Source organism: Phaethon lepturus, unplaced genomic scaffold (genome assembly GCF_000687285.1).
Source record: "Phaethon lepturus isolate BGI_N335 unplaced genomic scaffold, ASM68728v1 scaffold1193, whole genome shotgun sequence".
NCBI classification, from domain to species: domain Eukaryota; kingdom Metazoa; phylum Chordata; class Aves; order Phaethontiformes; family Phaethontidae; genus Phaethon; species Phaethon lepturus.
This window is the reverse complement of record NW_010528149.1, coordinates 93,028-109,645: the sequence shown is the minus strand read 5'-3', so window position 1 is coordinate 109,645 and position 16,618 is coordinate 93,028. Positions and strand designations below refer to the sequence as shown.

General features: G+C 42.8%; 1 protein-coding gene across 1 annotated transcript in view; it reads left to right on the top strand.

Moving 5' to 3' along the window:
• Nucleotides 1-16,618, top strand: part of NPNT (nephronectin) — a gene marked incomplete at its 5' end in the record, with an annotated part of 48,283 nt that overhangs the window by 26,642 nt on the left and 5,023 nt on the right. Inside the window, 5 exons of the mRNA XM_010283569.1 lie at nucleotides 2,876-3,010; nucleotides 3,842-3,964; nucleotides 5,755-6,213; nucleotides 14,535-14,630; nucleotides 15,029-15,127. Of these exons, the coding sequence (XP_010281871.1) occupies nucleotides 2,876-3,010; nucleotides 3,842-3,964; nucleotides 5,755-6,213; nucleotides 14,535-14,630; nucleotides 15,029-15,127 (912 nt within the window). The remainder of the gene's footprint in view (nucleotides 1-2,875; nucleotides 3,011-3,841; nucleotides 3,965-5,754; nucleotides 6,214-14,534; nucleotides 14,631-15,028; nucleotides 15,128-16,618) is intronic.

Below are 16,618 nucleotides of genomic sequence, written 5' to 3'. Positions count from 1 at the left end.
TAGGCATTATTCTATTCTTAGTTTAACCCATGCTGATCATTCTTTTGTTAAAATGTTCCTTCCAGACAATCAGTAAAGAGCCACCAAACAATTTGACTATGAAGGTAAATCATACAAGGTAAATAACAATGACCTGAAAAAGAATTCAGCAAAGTATTCAGTGAAAATGTGGATTAATTGACTAATTAATTGAATAATGACTCTTGAATGAATATATCAATCAGAGTTGGTAATACGGTCATGCTCAGAGCAGGAGAGAAGCAAGACTTTGTAATTCTGCTTCTCTGTTGAACACTGACCATCACACGCATTAGGTGCGGTCCGTATCCACGTGCCTTTGGAGCAGCTCCCTGGCGCTACGCGCCTCCGTGGCAGACCAGGCTGAGACCAGAACACAGATCACCCCTTCATGCCCTGGTTTTCGTCGGAAGCAGGCGTGAGCCGCAGCGTGTTGCAGCAGGCAAGGGGAAACAGCCTTACGCTGTTCGGGCCCAGGTGTGAACTGGCACAGGGCCGTGGACTTGGAAGAAGCCACAGTCACTGTACAATTTGAGAACTGCAGGAAACTAATCGGAGGCACTTGCATGCTGTCTTCTAGCTATATGATCAAAAAGTGGTTTTCCCACCAGTAATGAGCATCTACCCATCTCTCATAGTAAATGCAAGCAGTAGACTGTTACTTTTTTCCCATTATTTTTTGTGTCATTTTTCAACAGTGATGAGCGGGTGAGTCCTGTATCTTTAGGATCTATAACTGCTTAGAAAATTAAACAATACCACTGCGGTGCTCTGATCATCTAACATACTTCTTGCTGTATGGGAATTTGCAGAAACATGACTATGTACAGAGGGAAAGGCAGGACAAGCTACATTAGGTTTTAAAGAACATAATCCATGCCACGATGAGATGTATTCAGTGGCTAATTTTTTTCTTGCTGAATTCCTTTTTGAAGTTGTGGTTTAAAGATGAAAAAAAAACCCCAACACACAAAACCAAAAACTAACTCACAGTAATCAAGAGTCTGAAATTTGCAGCCTTGAAATAATATTTTAATAAAGAGTAGAAAATTGTGGCTTTTAATTAAATGACTGTAAGGAACACAGTGGAATTTTGTAAGACTCCTACTAATGTACTCAAAGCCTAAAGCATTAATAATAGATTCAAACTGAGAGACAGATTTATAGGGGGATTCAGGCATGTGGAGAGGTGCCCAGTATTGGCCGCGTTTTCCTTCTCATTCAGCGTTGTAGAAGTGCTCCCGTCTGAGAGTAAAGGCGAGCTGTTGCTTTGGAGCGGTCTGATGGGCTGCAGCGTGGGAGCCGAGGGGCTGAGTCCTCGCTGGCCTCAGTAATTCCTCACGCAGAGTGGGACAGGGCCAGCAGGAGCTACTGGGAGAGCCCAGCCAGCCGGTAATTCGTGACTTGAGGTCACTTCTTTTGGCTGTTGGAAACACAGCTTGGAGGGCTTGAGGCTGCATCTCCCCTGCCTCAGGTAGCTGCCCTAACTCATCAGCAGTTTTGTGCTAACGTTTTTTCTGTGCTGTGCATGAGACTCGGGCTTCTCTCTGCCTTGTTCAAGCCTCTTCCACAAGCAGCAGGGCATCAATCACTCGCCTTTGTTTTGCACTCTTGACACCTGCAGCTCAAGTGCTCCTTTTGGGAAAAGAATTGCGTGGAGAGCAAAGTCTTGCTTTCCCATAGATCAAGAGCTTGATAGAGCTGCAGAGCAAAGGCTTGAACTGTGCCCTGTAGATAACCAACAAACATCAGGAGTGGCGTGCGTCAGTGGCAGCGGTGCATGGCAGGTCTCCACCTCAGTGAAGAGTTAGGGTTCAGGCGCTCAGCAGGCTTCAGCTCGGTGTCCAAGGGCTACAAAGTGAGTGGTAGGTTTGGACTATCAGCCCGACCTCATCTGAGAGTTTCCCAGAGAGCGAAAGCAGCGTTGGGGGAGCATCGTCTGCTCCCTGGGCCTCGGCCTGGCTTGTTACTCAGCGTGAAGAACAGCAGCTTCTGGGACATGTGGGGCATCAGACGTTTACTGAGCATCACTCATGTCTTCCCACTCCTCTGTCCTTGCCTGGACATCGCTTGCTGAATCACTGCTTCGGATCCTGCTGGGAGCCCCTGGCAGGGCAAATGGAAGCCATATATCTCAGCACCTCATTTTAAGGTCACTTAGGTAACCAGCATCTCTGTGAAAGAGGGATCAGCTACAGCGCAGGCACTCTGCAGGGCAAGAGAATGCAAAGAGCGGGTACTCGAAAAGCATTTGGCCTGTGCTAACTAACTGGGAGGAGACGCAGAAATACTGCAGCCCTGGCATTAGCTTGAACTCTCTTTGTTTAGAGCAAGTCCTGAGCAGATGAAGATTTCCTGATAGGATCAATGGGCGGATCATGGATTAGGGACACCTGAGATTTTAAAAAAACAAACCACTTGCTACTGCAGGGTGATGTAGTTGGGACATGCATGTATGACCGGTGCTACAGGAACAATATTTCACGCACGTTTCAGAAAAAGATTTACTGGGGTAGTTTTTATTATTAGTCCTTGCCTGTAAATGCAGGTGCTGTCTTTATAACCAGGCAGGGATCATTATGCCAGTGCATCTCTTGTCACTCACAGTATTTGTAAAGGCTTCTGGCAAAGGAGCCATAAAAATTTGGGCGTGTAATCAAGAGCTGAACTGAGATGGCACAACGAGAAGTGCTCAGGTATTACTGCTGGCTGACCAGCTTGTAGCCAAATGGACTTTATAAAAAATACTTTGGCCATTCTTCTTTAGTTTTTCATTATGTGAAACCAGTTTAATTTAGATAGTATAGATGGTATTTTAACTGCTATAAAGAATAATACAGTTCCTTTGTTTCCACAGATATTGATGAATGTGCTACCGGGAGAGTTATCTGTCCACAATTTAGGCACTGCGTCAATACTTTCGGAAGCTACATTTGCAAGTGTCATAAAGGCTTTGATCTAATGTACATCGGAGGCAAATACCAATGCCATGGTAGTAACAACTTATTCTTATGTGCATGTAATAGAGCTGCATATTCTAAACTGAAATTAATGGTTTAAAGAGGAAGGGTTACTTATTATGGCTGAAATGTTGAAGCAGGTTGTTTTAAGTTGCACTGCATCTGTATTTTAGGAAAGGGTGGATTGTAGAAATAGACTGTGAAAAAGAAAGCATGTATTTGGCCCCTGTTCTTGTAACTTGTTCTCCTGTGGAAGCTAGTGGGCCTCAACTGCTTATGATCCTTCATAAAGAATCAGAGATAATGAGGCATTGCCTTCTGTTTGTTTAAGTATATTTTTTGGCAAGAATCTCTATGCAGAGCACTGGAATTTGGAGATTTTTGCTTGCATCACTAAAAGCATAGAAATGCCATTTAAGACATTTCAAGCAGTTTTTACTTGATGTAGAAACATCTATACAAATGTACAATAGAGGAAGCATTTTATGAAAAAACAGTTTGTGATTAAGAATGTGCATATTCCTACACTCAGTTTTTCTTTTCTTATCATGCCATCTTTAAGAAGTAGTTATTAAAATTGTGATCTTCATGCTCTCAACTACATGCAGTCTACCCACAGTCCGTCTTTGAAGCTGAGCAATACCAGAATTGCACAATAGTCCCTTTTACCCTAACGTTTTATTGCCACATTGATTTGTGACCATCTATCTTCCTTTTCTCACTGGCACTTCAGTTTCATGACATTTAAAAAAATTAATAGTATTTTCCTAATAACTGTACTACTGTTTGCGTTTTTGCAGGGATAAGCAGAAGGTCAAGTTTCTTTGATGTAAACTATTTTTTAATGTAACTTTCTATTGCAGATATAAATGAATGTTCCCTTGGCCACCATCAGTGTGGTAGTTTTTCGCGATGTTACAATACACCAGGATCCTACAAATGCAAGTGTAAAGAAGGATACAGAGACAATGGCACAAACTGCATACGTATGTAATACTCCTTTTTAAAAAGGAATTATGAAAGTAAATGCGTCCCATGTTGTAAATTTTGACATACAGCACTATCAGGCTCAGTTTCTCTTAACTATTTTTAATATTTAATAAGGGGCCAGGGAATGTAGTCAGAGTTTTCTGAGTCTTAGCATGCCTTAGTAAAAATACCTTTCCTTGGGACATTTTCATAATTAGAAAGCAATTCACCTCTCCCTATTCACAGCTTGATGCTAGAGATTGCTTCAGGATGAGAACAACTGAGTAAGCAGGGTAGGTCTGGTCAAACAGTACATATTACTCATACCCTGTTATTATGTACGCTCTGCAGCTGGCCCATTTCAGCAGCTCACCCCATCCACTCCCCGCTGCTCCCCAGATGTGAGCAGAGCCAAGAGGGAGGATTTCTCCGGACGAATTCCCTGTTGGAAAATTTTTTTCCTCACCTTCCTCTTGGGAGAAGCAGCCATCTCCCTTAGTAGAGAATAGGCCATCGAAGCTCCCCCGCATTTGACGTCCCTCAGGACTGTGCAGCTCTGTGACATCTGCCGAATCTTTTTGAGGACCCTGTGTTCATCCGTGGGTTCTGGTCTGCGGTGACTCACTGATCTCTTTAAAGAGCGGCACCGTTGCGGATTTGTTTCCTGTGGCTGTAGCTGTCATGGTAATGTGGTCTGGCTAAAGTGATCTTTCACAGCCTGGGTGCTTGCAGTTATATGTGGATACATTTCACATGTGTTACTGGTACATAGTCCTAAAGTACATTTTGTATTTTAATATACCATAGTGTAAAAACCGCAGGGTATTCAAAATAGTAATAAACAAGGTGGCCAAAGAGAAAACCTTTTTACCTGCTATCGTCAAAACAATTAATTGTTTAACAAACAGTAGTTCTTCATTTTAACTATGTGTTATAGTTGAAACACTTGTACACCAAATATGTGACTAGAGTTCTTATTGGGGCTTTTAAGATCTCCAGTGAGATATAAAAAGCTTATTAACAAATAGAAAATTATAAACAACAAAACAGATGTTCTTGAGTTTCCTGTCTGCAGAAACTGCCCTTGTGAAACCAACTGAAAATGTATTGTCCTTTCTTTATGAAATATTGGGGGAGATGGTACTGTATGCACTGTCACTTTGGTGCAGGTGGTGCTCAGTTCACCTTCTCCTTTCTGTGGAGGCTGAAAAAATGCCATTTACTTAGTTTCCTGGTGTTTAGCAAAGGTAAAGATCTAAATGAAGCCTATTGGCTTAGGTGCAGTCTCTAAAGTGATTAATGCTTATTGACAAGGAGAAAAGTTTAGAAGAAGTGGAGAAGTCTGAAAGATAACTTTCTTAAGCAAAAAGGTATCTGCCTATCCATGACCAAAATGGTTGTAACATTGGAGTCTTGACTAAACTTGCATCCACTCCCGAGAACAAACTTGTCCAGTTTAGAAGGCTGCTTAACACACACCTTCCTGTCCATGCTTTTTTACTAACAGTGCTTTTGGGTAAGTTTTGCCAGCTCTGAGAGTTGATGCTTTGGAGGAGGCAGGGATGGAAGTCTCTTCACCTTCAGTCATTCTAAATCACCTCTAAACTGCTGTAATGAGAAGTACCATCTAAAGGGGTGTGGTAATTCAGCACTGCTGATGCTAAGGTATGTTTCTAATTAGTGGAAACATTCAAAAGAAGAGAAATTATTTCAGCAAAGACTCTGTGTCACAATGAAATACCTTGTTAAATTTCTGGAGCGAGAGACTCAGATGTCCACTTTGGTCCCATTTTGATTCTCTTTGCAGTTATTCCTAACATTATGATTGAACCACCTGGTCCATATCATAGATTCAGGGGCAACGGCACGCTCCCTAAGGGAGGCAGTGAAATAACCAATAGGATTCCTGATGCTGGAGGCACAAGGAAACCCCTCAGACCGCTATATGTACCTGCTATTGTTACAGAAAGGCCAGTGGCCAGGCCAACGACTCGACCTACACCTGGGCCAACAACTCGATTGACACCAAAGCCAACCACTAGGTATGTGCCAGTGACAAGGCCAGTAACGAAGCCAGTGACGAGGCCTCCACCTCCAACACCACCTCATCCTACAACGTTAAGACCTACACTACCACCACAAAGAACTCCTCTGGTAACGACTGAAGAGCCTTCACATGTTCCCATTGAAACTACATCTTCCCAAGGAATTACAGATGACAACAGGATCCAGCTAGAACCTCAGAAACCCCGAGGAGATGTATTCAGTAAGTAATTTTACATTACATTTACAAATCCTTTGATTTAACAGAATTGTAGATGCAGTGAGGTGAAAGCATGCACTGTACTGTGTGGGGTTTTTTTGAACACTTTATCAATGAGAACAAAGATACGAAACTGAAAATTATCAGATGGTAAAGCTGCACAAATAATTTATTTTATTACCTAAAAAAAATATGGGGAGGAAGGTCTGAATCAATTCAACCAAAAATTTCATTTTTTTTCTTCCTAAAATTATTTAGTGTTTAATTATGAGTGTATTATCCTGTGTAAGTGCTTAATCTAATTACCCTTTCAGATGGAAGTTTTGCAGAACCGAAAGACGTTTTATTGAAAAGTATTGAAATGCGACATAACTCATAGTGGTCGATGGATTCAAATTTAGTGAGTTGAGAGTCACTCTTAGACAGCATATTTGCATAGTTTTAAGAATGGTAGAAAATGGGTCCATGTCTGATTACTTAAAGACTGTTAGGTCACCTGTATTGTATGAATTCAAATAGTCTTGGATGTTTATGACTAAGCAATGGGAAAATCGCATAAAAATAGCATAGGGGCTAATTTTATGGACTGCATCTATGAAAATGGATACATGAAAAGCTGAAGATGGTAAAGATTCTCACAGCATGAACACATGTCATTTTAAGAGCTTCTCTAAAATCTCCAGCACCATTTCTACGCCAGCTTTAGTGCATACCACAGAAGACTTTACTAGCACATGCAGAGTTGCACGTATCTGCCAAGAAATACTCAACACCTGATTTCATCTTCAGTTCTGCCACTAATTTTAGAGACGGGGAGGGTGTGCTGGGTCAGCCCTTCTCCTTCATCTTGTACAGTAAAGCTGCTGAAGCGGTGTAGCAGGAGGAAGAGTTTACTGCCTCAGAGTGTGTTTTTTTCTGGTTGCTTTGGCATCTATGTGGTAACTTCTTGGCCTATGTTCTTTTAGGTCATTACACAGTCAAATATTGTGTTCCTTGTTAAAAAAATGGTCTTTTTTCTCTGTTGACATTTTATCTGTTGTAGACTGTTTGATAAATTTAAAATGGAGACAAAAGCTGACAGAATTTGGGAAGATAAATCCTGGTACTACTCAGAGTAGGGTGCTTTTGGCTTTTTCAAGGTTAATTCTTAAACAATCCAGTTAAAAATATTAAAACATTCTTATGTAAAATTCTAAAAAGAAATACAGTAAAGACTCCCAAAACTTAATACTAATGGGAACCAATAGTTAAAAACACAGAGTTCTGTAGAAATTACACTAGCATTGTGCTGCCCAGGTGTCTTGTGTTGCAAGTGTTCTCTGGAATTCTAAAGCAGAGGGATAGTTTTGAGCTATTTTCATGAAGCCATAACAATCATCTGTACGAAGCTTATTGTTTACAATTAGTCTTTCTGTGTCCTCCCTAGGGGCTACATTTTGAAGCTAATGCTTTCAATACGTATGCTTCAGATATAGGGGTTTGGAAAGTAAGAAAGTAAAAGTGTTTTAAGTTTGTTTTCTGACTGTAAGCTTACTTTATGGTACGTATAACAAACACAGGAAAAAATCATCTTTGCAAAGTGTTTATCATCTATTTATCTAGGTCAGCTGCCACCCTTTGAGGTTCATGATCTACATACATAGCTTCAAAGGCTTCAGTGCACAATACAGCAGGATTCCAGCAGGTCAAGCACAAGCAACTGTTCCTGGCCTCAGTAGGTAGTACAGGGATAGATGGCTCCTCAGACCAAGTCGATAGATACGTGTCTTTAATCCCATATTATTTGTTCAATCCCCTGCTAAACATATACTTGATCATAACTGTGTGACTGAAGGCGTACTCCACCTGTACTCTAGGTGGTAGGAATCTGCATGGTGCTAGTAGTGTGATCCTTAATGAAGCTGGTGTCTTTTCTCCTCTCTCATTTATCTCTTTCCACTCTCCTTTCCACTGTTTTTTTTTCTCTCTTCTGGCCACTTTGAAAGAATCATCTAGGTAGTGGTCGCTGGTGTCCTCTCCCACCTTCTCTCTGTCCAGAGGCATTTCCTTAGTGAGTGCACAAAAGCATTTGTTTAGGATTTGAGACCTACAGTAGGGTGCAAAAAAGTTCTGTTCCAGAAGAATGTGCTGCCTTGTCACGGAAAGCATCGCTTGTAGGGTAAGGTGTTAGTTCACCTATTTGAATCCTGTTACTGCACGTTTTTGTGGGGTAGGGGAGAAGTTACATTTCCTCATGTGGGACATCTAGAAAAGCAGGTAGAAAAGTTATAGGCACATACACTACTACAGTGGGATGCGCTGGGCATGACTCGGCCTGTCCTAACCTGCTCTGAGCACTGCACTTCTAAGGATGATACCGGGGTAGTCATACATCCCCAAATGTCGTCACACCGGGGGTTCACACGCACTCAGCACCACAGGAGCATCACTGCCAGGTGCTGGGTTCCTGGGCGTTAGCTGGGCTGCAGACGCGGCTGCGCACGTGCTCTCGCCCAGCGGCTGATGCAAGGGCATGAGCTCAGATGCCTTTCACGTTAGCTTACAGGTGGCATCTGCCGGGTGAGCTCAGCTTCATGTTCCGGCTGGCCAGCCCTGCCCCTGCTCCAGGCCCGTGGGAGAGCAGTGTCTGACTCTGCTAGGCTGCAGCTGCTCCGGGTGAGGCACCGCAAGCTCAGGACGGCCATGCTTCCACCAAGCCTAAGCCAGGGCCTCTCAAAAAGCGTTCCTCACAGCCAAACACAATGCTAGCAACCGCGATGTTAAGACAATACAGAATTTTAAACTGAAATAACTAGTAACATTTAGCTAACCTCTGATGAGCTGCTTATCTGCCATGTGGATGTGCCAAACCTTCCCCACCTCCAAAAACGTTTGTGGATTTTTCACTTGCCTCTGCATTTCCTCAGTGAAGGGGCTTTTTCAGCTACTTCCTTCAGCTTTAAAACTGTTGCTGTTTTAATCTCACCTACATCAGACATCTTTGCAGTGTTCCTGGGTTGTGGATATGAGCTAATTTCTTTTGGCTTATACCAAGCCTCTTTTGGGTTCATTTCCCCACATCATCTGCTTCTCCAGTTGTGGCAGCAAAGAAGCTAGTTCTCAAAAATGAATTTGCACCGTGGTCCCCTGCCTGAAAAGAGAAGAGAAGAGAAAGCCTGGCTCTTGCCACCTTTGTTTCTCACAGGAGAATGCAGGCAGCAATTCAGTCATCTTGTAACACTCATTGTCTTGGAAAACAGAGGAAATCGGATGTTAGATCCACTCAGATCATGAAGTAGGACTTACCTTCAGTTTTGTGAAGTCTTCAGAAGAGTTACGGTGTCTTCTTAGATGGCTGCTTCCCCATGTGTTGCCAAGGGCTGTTCAGGTAGTGTTTTATCACACAAGGATGGGCAAAACCCAGCACGGAGAGCACTGTAGCCAGCAACGACTGGCAGTTTTGATCTTCCATCCCTTAGCAATGTGCTGAAGACCTCAATCTTTAAAGTTGTGGTTTTAAACTAGGTTAGCTTGTGATGCACGGACTTTTTCCTTCCTTTTTTCCCCCCGTGGGCTCTGAAGCTTTAGCCAGACTTTCTCAAAGCAGCGTGACAGTAAACACTGCTTTGCTTGGCCATCTGAAGAGGTGGTACTTCCGCTAGACAATCCATGGCAAGGGGGTAGTTGGTGCGCTGTACATTGACAGATGTCCTAGCGCACTAGACCAAATCCTGCAAACATACTGGTGGTCTAGGATTGCTCCAGATCAGGAGAAGAAACAGGCCTGGGCAAGTGTACTTGTTTTCTGCAAGCATCTCTCAAATTTTAACACTTCATTATTTAACCTTTTCCTGAGCTTACCTTTGGTGACTCGTTGCTCCCTATTTTCTATCTTTGTCGCTACTCAACCTGCCATCCCACACACTGAGTAAGCTTGTCCTAAGTTTTCACTTCAGAGCACTTTTGAATGTGCTGCTTAGCTTGAAATCAGATTAGGACCAGTGAAATTGGTTTGTTCAGTGATGACAAAGAGCACAAATGATAATAATGCTGATAATGTTATTTAAATGCCTTTGCGATTTTTGAAAGGTATCGGGTTGTTGCGTTTCTTTAGGTGCTTTACCTCTTTTCTGAAAGTGCCTGCAGTAACTTTGGGGAGCTGCTTTTTCAGAGAACAAAAAAATGAGTATTTTTTAAAACAGAATTCCTACACTTGGCCTTTGAACCACTTAGTCAGATGCAGACAGTGGAATCTGGCACCAGGGATAATCTTCTCCTGATATGGATATGGGGGGAATGGCAATGACGGAGGAATGCAGCGATGGCTTAATATTTAACTATTTCAGGACTGATACAAACTACAGTGAAGGACAGAGGAATCTTTTCTCAGATGGATAAAGTTTCTAACTAATAGAAGGTACTTCTCAATAAGACTATGAGTTTGTGCTACCCTTGGGATCTGGGTGGTAAGCCTTAAAAGCACAAACTGAAAGACAAAGCATAATACTAGATAGCAACAGAGCAAGAACAAAAACCCTTATCTGTATTAAAAGATAGTTTAGTAGATAGCAATTAGATAGATATTAGATAGATAGCAATTTTCCTTCTTAGCCTTTGGTGGAACTGAAGAGATTGGAATTAGGAGACTTTTCTTCTAACTGCTATTAAATGTAAAGATTGGATTAAAACTTGATTCTTTCAGCTCCCCCTTCTAGTGACTGAAAAGTCCTTAGTGCAGTAAATGCAGTTATGTGATCCTTGAAACTGTTGAAAAAAGGGAAATGCTAAAAGGAAAGAATGGGTGGGGGTTTTATTCCTTGATATCATTAGATTAGCATCTTTTTCCAATAGCATTTCATTTGTTTTCACTGCTCTGGCACCTATTAAAATGTATTTGTCTGAATATTTAAGCATTTAAGATAGACACTTTGTTCCTGTATGTACTCTGTAGCTAAATCGTAAGATCTAGGAGACTCACAAATCATACCCTCCATCAATCTTCTAGCTAGTTTTATCCCCAGGTCTGATACGCAAGCTTCTGTAGACTACTTATTTTAGCTGTGTTTCCCTGAAACTCAGTTCTGTCACTCTGCACCTCCTGAATAGCTGCTCATAGAAAAGCAGGCAGGTTACTTTTCAGAAAATCCTCTGGAAATATATATAATAAGAGATGTGATTTAGGTCAAAGTTAATGAGCCTTGTAACTGCTGGAGAGATGCAAGATTGGACTTTAGAGTGCTTGCATGCTAGCACCATCTCTCCCTCCTTACGCAAACAGTATGGTAGAGGGTGGGACAGTCTGTGAAAGCCCTTCCTGAAATAATTCTCACTGCAGAATTTGAATTCTGCGGAGTTTTAGGCAACATATCTGGGACACTGCAGATCCAGATAGAAGGGTGAAGTGTTAGTTAGGGACTGGAACATCTCTCGTATGAGGAAAGGCTGAGACCTGGGTCTGTTTAGCCTGGAGAAGAGAAGGCTGAGAGGGGGCCTTATCAATGTCTATAAATACCTGAAGGGTGGCTGTCAGGAGGATGGAGCCAGTCTCTTTTCAGTGGTGCCCAGTGACAGGACAAGGGGCAATGGGCACAAACTGCAGCACAGGAAGTTCCACCTCAACATGAGGAAAAACTTCTTTACTGTGAGGGTGACGGAGCACTGGCACAGGCTGCCCAGAGAGGTTGTGGAGTCTCCTTCTCTGGAGACCTTCAAAACCCGACTGGACGCGTTCCTGTGCAGCCTGCCCTGGGTGATCCTGCCTTGGCAGCGGGGTTGGACCAGATGATCTTCAGAGGTCCCTTCCAACCCCTGCCATTCTGTCATTCTGTGTACCTCTCCGTTGCCCCTTCTTTTTAGCCCAGCATATATCAAGTCTCCCCTGCAGAAAAACAGGCCGTATTCTTGTTTATGAAGTCTGACTGACCTCTGGACTACCCTTCCTTTTAGCTATTTTCTACTAGTTCTGCATGAGATCTCATCACTTGTGGGTTTTTTTGGAAGTGGAATTTAACAATTTCAGTTGTAACTATTCAGTCAAAAAATCTTTGTCCCTTTGTTGTTGTTGCTAACAAGCGGGAAGCCTGATCATGATTATTGCGTGGAATGAAATTGCATAAGAACGCAGTGTTTGTCGTAAGGCAGAATGCTGTATTATTAATAATAATAACAATTACTAATAACACAAAGCTGCACTCCATGTTTAGTTTTGGTTTTGTTACACCAAAACAGTGATTATTCCGTAATTACAAATAACCTGACATATGTACACACTATCTCGTATACTCCCAAACTCACCAGTTAGCAAGTAAATGAAAAAAAAAAACCTCCTACTGTTTTCCCAAAGGATTAAAAAGCTGAAAAGAAATCAGTCTTATGCAGTTATTAAATGCTCCCACATTCAGGGATCGATGAAGAACTTAGCTCATGAACTTTGAGAATATGGTGCTGTGGATGTATTGGCTCACTTGGAGCTTATAAAATTCTCTGAGAAAAAGAAGCCAAGTTTATATTTAACAAGCTTTATCAAACCATTGAAGTTAAGTGAAAAGCACACTGATATGCTATATAAAGTACACAGAAAGGGCTTGGAAAACTTGCAGAAAATAATTGTGCCAAATACTTTCTCCCAGGATCACCACTCAACATATTAGTTGTCATAGCGAAAAGAAGTGTGCACATGGATCGTATTTAGAATCCTGCATCTCTTATGGTAACTCTTGTTTCATATTGAGTGCACATTCCTTTAATTAGGTCTCAGCACTTAAGCGACTGGTTTAAAGCTCTGCAACGAGTGTTCTTCTAGAAGTTCATAACAACAGTGTTTAGAGTGGACTTTAGAGAAAAGTTTTGAAGAAATATTTTTTGAGAGCTTTAATTGTGGGCAAATGTATCAACTTTAATTAGGAGAATGCTTGTATGTGTGCACAGATGTAACTCGAACTTGTATAAAATAGCAGTGCATTAGAAGTGGTATTTTAGTAAGTAAACTGAAGTAGTTAGGAAAATAAATTCCTAATATTTCTTGCGGTGTTTTCCATAAACAAGAGCTATGGGGAACTGGGAAGGGGATCCACGGGGCAAGCACATACCTCGAGACTGTGACCCCTGAGTACCCTACAAATCTGAGAGCACGGCACTGGGTTTCCTCAATGCTCCACGACAGTGTTCATTCAGAGCCCTGTAACTACCTGTCTGTGGTCTGAGCCTTTCATCCCTAAATTAAATTTTTCTTAAGGCATGGGGGAAGAACAGGAAGACAGGGAGGTGCAAAGTGTCAAGTTCAAGGTTAACCTGGATGAGAAGAGGATGTGGGCATCCCATCGCTGGTGGTAGAGCGTGGGCACCCGAGGGTGACGGCACTGTCAGGTTCCTCGCAGGCTGGAGGAGTCCTGCAGCGCAGGGAGGGGGCACCTGGCTTTTCCGTCTGCTCCCTCTTTCCTGGGTGGCCTCTTTCCACCCCTGTGCCGTGTGGATGTGGCAGATGTAAAGACACTTCAAGAAGAGGCTGCGTGTCCATACCTGACTAGCAGCTACAGTACATGTGTACGCTGCGCTCAGCAGTTCTGAAGCAAATTGCTGACTTGTTCTTCATAGCACGGGAAACAAACAGTATCTTTTTTTCCTTAGCAAGAAGAGGAAGGGCAAGGGGATGGCCCTGGGGGTGCAGCATAGATGCGCCTCATGCGTGGGCACTGCCACGTTCCACGGGGAGCCGCAGCCTGCAGTGCGCTGGTAACGCGAGGCCGAACTCCACTGTGAGGGCTAATGAAACCGCACCTAGAGCACTTTTCAGCTCTCGGTATAATCCTGGTAATTGTTTCGGGAGCGCTAACCCTTTGCAGATGGAGGCACCTTCAGCTGCCTTTCCAAGGTGAGGTGCGTGTGGGGCCAAGTACCAGTGCCTCCTGTTGAGATTCTCCCATAAACACCTCTGGAAGGCGAGTAGAGGGGAAGGTTTGAGCAAGGACTTGAATGTGGCTTTGTTTTATTCAGAAATGTATTTTTTAAAAGTACATTTGGAGGGGAGTAGTGTGCTTCAAGGTTAAAGCTTATTTTACCTTCACACACCCCCCCCCCCCCCAGTTAAAAAGGAGCTTTCATTTGAAGAGCCTTTAGCAGATCTGGAACCACCTTTTAGAGAGCTCAGATAAATGTTACAACATAAATCAGAAATCATGTAGGCATAAAGTTTATGAATCTTCATGTGAAATATAATTAAATATCTTGAATTCTCCAAGAAAAGCACAATGCCCAGAGCTGCTCTGCTGTTTTTTATTAAAGATAAGGAAGTAGGTCACTTAACTACCTTTATCTCATTCGTTTCTAAAACCTACTTTTCCTCACAGTTCCACGCCAGCCTGGAGTGAGCAATAATCTGTTTGAAATACTTGAAATTGAAAGAGGGATTACGGCTGATGAATTTGAAGCAAATGATGACCCAGGTAAAGATCACATCTCCTGTTTGGGGCCTAGGGTTTAGGATTTTTTGAGATTTCTTGGGTTTTCATACATTTTTACAGGACTCCTGTACCTTATGCCCCTTGTTTAAACCATGCTTTGAAAAAAGATAAAAAAGAAAAATGCCACAACCTAAGTGAACCTTTATAGTTTTGTTTCCCAAAAGATTTAGCACAAAAATAGTGCGAATTGTTAATAACAACACTCACATCCCTTTTATTGTTTTAGTATTTTTGAAGATTCTTTTTCTAGTGCTCCTTCTGCTGCATTTAATTTTCCTATTTGCTTGCCAGTGTCAGCCACAAGGGAAATGGCTGTAGTTCCCCAACGAAAACAACCCAAATAATTTTTTTTTTCCCCTCTTCTGCTCTGTTCTGCCCAGGTGTGCTGGTACACAGCTGTAATTTTGATAGCGGACTGTGCGGGTGGATGAAGGACAAAGATGATGACTTGCACTGGGAACCAGTGAAAGATGCATCAGGTAAGATACGTGTGTACCATTGCATCCCGTAGTTGGAAGAACCACCCAGGCTTGAGGTTGATGACAATTCTCGCATCGTGATGTTCCCTTTAGTTCCAGAATATAATTCGCACCCACGCCTCTTTCTGTGTATAAAAATCAAACCTGAGGATTCCCAACATGAAAGAGCAGTTGAGAACTTGCACTTTTATCATAGCTGGTATCTTTACAATGGGAATGTCTCTGAAGGAGCGGTAAATGTATTCAGTAAAAGATTATCTGCCTTAAAAGAATCAGAAAGAACAAAAATGTGGACTAGAGAACAACTTTTATTTATGGGGAAACAAAGTGTATTTTTCAAACCACCACGCAAACATAATTATTTCCATATTACTAGCAAAATTATAGAAAGCGCTGGAAGTAGTCTTTGTTCTGCTGCCAAATATAATGTTCTAGTTTAACCTCTCAGTTTGATTTTATTGAATTTTACTCTTAAGTTACCGCAACCTGTATATAGGAAAACTGCTAAGTAACTGGAAGGAGGACAAGTTAGGTGCTAGTATGCAGAGGCTTCTGAAAATGGGTACATCTGGGATGGTAAAAAGTGCCCTTGCAATGAGTATTAGAGGGGAGCGGGCACCAGCCGCTTGTAGGATCGGAGGAGACCGGCGTGGGCAGCTGAAGCAGCAAGCCCTTCCGCTCGCACAGCTCTCCTGGTGCGCAGTCCCAGCAGCACCGCACAGCCGCAGCGCTGGCGGTTCGTCCTGTTCTGTCCCCCACTGATTTTACTGTACGGCACTGAGAGGCTGGCTGTCCTTGCCTGGTCCCCTTCCCCCAGCGCCGGGGATTAGACACGCAGCTCCGGCTCCCCGTAATGACGGGATTACTTCATACCCGCGAGAGCAGCCTTTGAAGCGCACAATGCTTACATTCTGTGAGGGGATGGCAGACTTCGGAAGGAAACGTGCTCTCAGGCAGCAAAATGTTACAGGTTAAGTTGAGGGGAGGGTGAGGGCACCGAGAGCCATTCTCCCTCTGCGCCACCTCAACATAAATGCCTGTCCTTACGCTGCCAGTGACGAGACAGCCATTTGCCACCGCAGCAGGTGACCTGGCGCCGTTTGCAGGCTGTTCAGCTGGCTGAGTAGGAACGCTGTCTCCACTGCTGGGCAGGCCCCCTCCCCTCCCACAGGTGTGCTCTAGTATTTTGCACGCCCCTTCTGACACTTAAAAAGTCTCACGAATTCATGAGTGAATCGGACAGCAGAGCTCCTTCCTCCTGAGAAAACAGGTAGCTGTCTCCTGCTTGCAGACTGGTATTTTAAAAAAGATCACACATAATCTGAACATCTTTTTGAAACAATGGATTTAAAACCGCTTTGTTTCCGAGAAAGTCAGTCACTTAAAGCATATTCATTATCTGTACTCAAAAATCAGTGTTCATGCATACTAAGTTCCAGAAGTATGATTTTTAACTGCTTTTTTTTTTTTTTAAACTTTTTTCCTCCTGCC